Source organism: Myotis davidii, unplaced genomic scaffold (assembly GCF_000327345.1).
Source record: "Myotis davidii unplaced genomic scaffold, ASM32734v1 scaffold965, whole genome shotgun sequence".
Lineage (NCBI taxonomy): Eukaryota > Metazoa > Chordata > Mammalia > Chiroptera > Vespertilionidae > Myotis > Myotis davidii.
In genome coordinates, this window is record NW_006296051.1 from 111,068 (window position 1) to 117,212 (window position 6,145).

At 40.6% G+C, this 6,145-nt stretch overlaps 1 protein-coding gene across 1 annotated transcript in view; it reads left to right on the forward strand.

The window, feature by feature from the left end:
- Nucleotides 1-2,138: 2,138 nt before the first annotated feature.
- Nucleotides 2,139-6,145, forward strand: part of LOC102761997 (zinc finger protein 347-like) — a 20,061-nt gene continuing 16,054 nt past the window's right edge. The window contains exons 1-2 of the mRNA XM_015568639.1: nucleotides 2,139-2,346; nucleotides 4,059-4,185. Coding sequence (XP_015424125.1) covers nucleotides 4,152-4,185 — 34 coding nt within the window. The 5' untranslated portion in view covers nucleotides 2,139-2,346; nucleotides 4,059-4,151. The remainder of the gene's footprint in view (nucleotides 2,347-4,058; nucleotides 4,186-6,145) is intronic.

A 6,145-nucleotide genomic window follows, 5' to 3' on the forward strand; every position in this document is an offset into this window, starting at 1 on the left:
ACACCTGTGTCCCCTCTGCTGCCTTTGTTACAGTCTGTCCTGTTACCCACAGCGGGCTGACTCAGTGCTGCTACTCCCTCTGCTCCGTCATCCCTAAACCCCCCATACTGTCCCTGCACTCCCTCCCCCAATTCTTCTCCCTGAACCAGTCTCTCTACCTGAAGTGCCTCCCCTTTTTTGCCTCCACTTTTGTTCACCAGGACCCCTCTCCCTCTCACTCCCCTTCATCTCTCTGGGGCTCCTTCCTCTCTTCCATATTTCTCTACTTTTGATGTTCTTGCCTTTCCAGGTTTATTTCCTTTCCTTATTTGTTTCCTTTTTTATTTTTTTCCCCAAATATATTTTTATTGATCTTTTACAGAAAGGAAGGGAGAGGGATAGTGTTTGAAACATCGATGAGAGAGAAACATCAATCAGCTGCCTCCTGCACACCTCCTATTGGGGATGTGCCCACCACCAAGGTATATGTCCCTGACCAGAATCAAACCCGGGATCCTTCAGTCCGCAGGCTGACACTCTGTCCACTGAGCCAAACCGTTCAATGCCTTTTTCCTTTTTTCTTATCGTAGTCAGTGTCAGCAGTTTCTATATTTCCCTCTCTTTTTTTTAATGTATGTTTTTATTGATTTCAGAATGTAAGGAATAGGGAGAGAGGGAGAGAGAAACATCAATGAGCAGAAACAATCATTGATCAACTGCCTACTGCATTCCCCCCACTGGGTATCCAGTCTGAAACCTTGAGTGTGCCCTGACCAGGAATGGAAACCTGCCCTCCTGGTTCAGGGGTTAACACTCTGAACCTCACTGGCCAGGCTGTATTTCTCCTTTTTCCCAGAGCCTTCTCTGCCTTTATTTTATGCAGCCTCCCCAAGGTCAGGAAGCATTCCCTCCTTTAGTTAACGACTTTCAACTATTCAGAACATCCCTTTTGTGACAGATCCACCTGGAAAGGCAGGCATGTCTAACATCCCTATTGGGATGGGGTCAGAGGCTCTTGTGTCTTGAGGAAGGGAAATGTAGGTTTTATTTATTTATTTTGTTTTTTTAAATATATTTTATTGATTTTTTACAGAGAGGAAGGGAGAGGGAGAGAGAGTTAGAAACGTGGATCAGCTGCCTCCTGCACACCCCCCACTGGGGATGCGCCCGCAACCAAGGTACATGCCCTTGATGGAAATCGAACCTGGGACCCTTCAGTCCACAGGCCGACGCTCTATCCACTGAGCCAAACCAGTCAGGGCGGGAAGTGTAGGTTTTAGATTCAAGTGGCTGCCGCATCAGCTCTTGGTCAGGGGTAAGAAAATGCACATTTTACTGCTCAGGATAGCTCAGAAAGTTCAGAAAGAAGAGTAAATAGTAAATAGAAGTGTCTTGCTCACTAGATTAGCACGAAGTACTTCGCAGGTAAATATTCTATTAGCCTACAGAACATGGGAGGTACCTGTGGATTGATAGTTGCAAAAATTAATGTTTATTTGTGATCATTTCCACATAATTCCTTCTTTATTGAGGTATATTTGGGAGTAATGTCACAGCAGTGGTGACCTGACCTTCTCAGGAACAAGGGAATAGTAGTGATTTAATGAAATTTGTGCAAAGACCATCACTTCACATCTGGAAATGTCCCTCTTCTTAGTTTGCGTTTCCTTTGAAAAATGAAGGACTTACTTTTATTTCCTACAGATCATTGGCTTTTGCATGGGAGCTTTAATCAGGTTTTATTCTTAAATTTTCATTATATTCTATACTCCCATCATGGACATACCCTATATGATCACTTTTTGTATTTTCTAGGAAGTTTCCAAGAATGATATTAATGTATGTTCAATTTCATTAAATTTCTACGAAATAGCTTTCCACTAATGATATATAAAAATTTTGAAGGAATTTATCTGATAAGAAAAATTAGTTCCCCCAGGCTGGTGTGGATTAGGTTTCAATTCTTGGTCCTGGTACTGGGCAAGTAGTTCCTGGGTATCTGTGGTAGGCAGCGAATCCATGTATCTCTGTGTCTCTTTCACATTGATGTTTCTCTCTATCTCTCTCTCTCTGTCTCTGTCTCTCTCTGTCCTTTCCATACCTCTACCTCCCTGCCTTCCACTCTCAAAAACTCAATGGAAAAAAATCTCCCCACGTGAGGGTTTACAACCACAAAAAGGAAACTAGGTTTAACTTGTTTTGTATCCTTATGTTTCTCTCCTTATCCTATATAATAAAGAGCTAATATTCAAATGGTCTTCACGCCCTCATGCCATCAGCCTTTGATGCCTTCACGCTGTTGCAATCCATCACCAGGAGGTTGCATGCGTGTGGAGCCGTGGAGGCGGATCCTGATGTCGCGGCAAGGTTGGGGGTCCCCCTGAGGCTGCGCCCCCTGCCCCAGCACCGGGATGGGAGGCTGGATCCCCCACCTGGCAGAGCTTGACTTGGGTGGGGCCTGCTGGGTCTAGGTGTTGCCCAATGGATGTGGGTCCAGCCGGACACTTCTGTTATAGAGAAAGGGCAAATAGCAATATTAAAATATTACCTCTAATTTCCTTTTAATGTGCACAAATTTCATGCACCGGGCTACTAGTTTATTTCTAAAACACAAAGAGGATCATACACAAATAGATTCATGAGATTTACAGAATCACTAAACCATCTTGATTTCATAGTTGTAAAATGTCTGTCTCTGTGCTTTAACTGTTAACGTTATTTCAGCTATTTTTTCTTTTTTTTTCTCAAGTACATATTTATCTATTTCAGAAATGAAGGTAGAGGTAGAGAGAGAAATATCAATGATGAGAGAGCAATATTGATCGGCTGCCTCCTGCACACCCCACACTGAGGATTGAGCCCATAACCTGGTCATGTGCCATGACCAGGAATCTAATCATTGACCTCTTGGTGCATGGTTCAGTGTTGAACCACTGAGCAACACCAGCTGGACCAACCAGAATAATCTTATTCTAAGATTATTCATAGTGTATTTCTAAATAGGATTGTAGTTCCTATGTGTCCTATTTCATGAGAACTGAATTCCATTAACAAACCTTTTTAGTTCAAAGTTCCATATGAATTTTCTCTTGTGTTTTCTTTTTCTGGGTATTCCAATGTATGGCACATGATGCAGAAACATTGGCATCACAGGTAAAAAGTGATCTTGTGACACATGTGGAAAACACAGGCCCCATATCAGAACCTGGATCAGAATCTGTGTCTCTAAGAAGTTCATTTCTTTGTGGTCTACTTCACACTTGAGAAGAAGTCCTTATACTTCCAAGCGAGCATGACATTTCCAGCTGAAAATGACATACACCACTGACCCTGAGCAATGCAAACACAGCATTCAGAAATTTATATGCCTGTGTCCATACGTTTATTTTGTTATTTATTTTAAAATATAGTTTTATTAATTTTTGAGAATAAAGGAGAGAGAGAGAGAAACATCAATGATGAGAGAATTATTGATTGGCTGCCTCCTGCTCACCCCCTACTGGGATCAAGCGTGCAACCAGAATTAATCCCTCGACTTTTTTTTACTATTTTTTATTTTGTTTTGTTTTATTTATCCTCATCTGATATTTTTCCATTGATTTTTAGGGAGAGTGGAAGAGAGTGGGAAACACAGATAGAATCATCGATGTGAGAGAAACACATCGATTGGTTGCCTCTGACTAAAGCACGTGCCCTGACCAAGATCTAACCCAGGACCCTTTGGTCCACAGGCTGGCGCTCCATCCACTGAGCCAAACCGGCCCTAGGGCAATCCCGGGACTCTTAAGTGCCTAGTCTGACACTGTATCCACTGAGCCAAACTAGCCAGGGCTTTACCTTAATTTTAAAGTTTTTTTACTGCAAACGTAAATCTATATCTGGGATTTGTGGACATATGTCATCCTTATTTGTCAGTGTTCGAAGTCATATCAAGGAAAGTTACTGGGGCAAAGTGATCTTATTGGGTGATTCAGGATACTCCTGTAAGTCCCAACCTCTTTTCCTAAGACTTGTTTTCATGTTGCGTGACATTATGAACTCTTCTGGTGACCTCTTGGTAAATATTTATTTTCTTTCAGGGATTGTTGAACTTCAGGGATGTGGCCATACATTTCTCTCAGGAGGAGTGGGAATGCCTGGACCCAGCTCAGCGGAAATTGTACCTGGAGGTGATGGTGGAGAACTGCAGCAACCTGGCCTCCCTGGGTGAGGATAACTTCCTTCCCTAGTTCCTACTCCACCCGCAAGGTTTTCCTTTATTATTTTAACATCTCTAGGGGATTTTGCTTTCTCTTTTAAATTCTTGTTCTCAAGGGACAAATTGAGCCCTAGCTCCTTTGGCTCAGTGGATAGAGCACTGGTCTGCAGACTGAAATGTCCTAGGTTTGATTCTGGTCAGGGCTGATTTCAGGGTTGCTGGCTTGCTCCCTAGTGGGGGGCGTGCAGGAGATATCCTATCAGTGATTCTCATCATTGATGTTTCTCTTTCTCTCCCTCTCCATTGCCCTCTGAAACCACGAAAAAAATACATTTTTTTAAAAAGGAACAAATTGGGGGTCCTTGGGATATAAAAGAAAGGCTTTTTGATGTATGTGAATTAAGAACACAGTGTTTGCACACATTACGTGTTGTCTACACTTATTAAGGTACTATCAGAAAAGAATATTTTAGAAAATCATTTTCTAGAATATTGTAATATTCTACCACGTCTTCTGGCCAGATGACAGTCTGATTGGAAATGGGAAAGCCTCTATAAAAATTAACACACTCCATTTTCTTTTATTTTTTGATTTTTTTTAAAAAATATATTTTATTGATTTTTTACAGAGAGGAAGGGAGAGAGATAGAGAGTCAGAAACATTGATCAGCCGCCTCCTGCACATCCCCCACTGGGGACGTGCCCGCAACCCAGGCACATGCCCCTGACCGGAATCGAACGTGGGACCTTTTAGTCCGCAGGCCGACGCTCTATCCACTGAGCCAAACCGGTTTTGGCTATTTTTTGATTTTTAAAGATTTTGTTGAATTCAGGGGGGAAGGGCGAGTTAGGAGAGATAGAAACTTCAGCTGGGCATTAATTGATTTTTTTATATGTGCCCTGACCATATGTGTTCTCTGTATAAATGGCCGGATATGGAATCACTGGTTTCCTAGTATCTTAATAAGTATTGGAAAATCATTGTGTTTTGTTAGTGGCTGCACCAGTGTGTTTATAATGTTGCCGACAGTACATCACTGTTCTCATTTCCCCACTTAATTGGTAATACTTGTCATTTTTTATTGATTTATGGATGACTGGCATCCTGTTAGGTGTTCGGTGGTATTTCAGGTGGTGTCCATTTACATTTCTCTGATGATGAATGAGTTGAACAGTTTAACATCATTTATTATGTCCATTGGGCATCTTTATATCCTGTTTGGGAAATGTCTATTTAGGTCCTCTGCCCATTTTTCCATCATATTGTCTTTTTGCTGTTAAGTTGTGTGAGTTCCTTAGATATTTTGGATCTTTAGCTTTTGAGTATGTAACATGACTTTTGTTGTTGCTGTTTCTCGGTGGTTTCTTTGGTATGCCAAACTTACTCTTTTGTAGTCTCATTTCTTTATTTTTTTAGCTTTTTGCTATGCTTGAAAAGATACATACAAACCAGTATTTTTCAGAGTGATGGTAAAGTTCATTGACTATGATTTCTTCCAATGTTTTCATTGGCTTCAGGTTTCAAATTTTAGATGTTAATCCATTCTGATTTCATTTTGGTTAGTGGCCTATTAATGGAGTCTAATTTTATAATTTTTGCATGTACCTGTTTTGTTACAGTACTTCTTGAAGAATCTGTCGTTCCTTATTGTGTGTTCTTGCCTTCTATCTTACACATTAGTTAACCATATAGCTTTGGACATTTTAAAAGTTGTGTTACTTCTTTTTTCATGTTGACTTGTAAAAGGTCTGTATAAATTATAGCTATTAAATACTTATCAGATAATATGTTTTGGAGACCTTTTTTCCCATTTTCCTGCTTGTATTTTGAGTGCACTGACCATTTCCTTTAATGTGAAGTTATTTTTACATGGGGTTTAATGCCTTTTGACTATTATGCTTTGCTTACCTTTCCTCTTAGTGCTAGAATAAAAAATCAAATATCATTAAAACTTTTCTTAATGGACT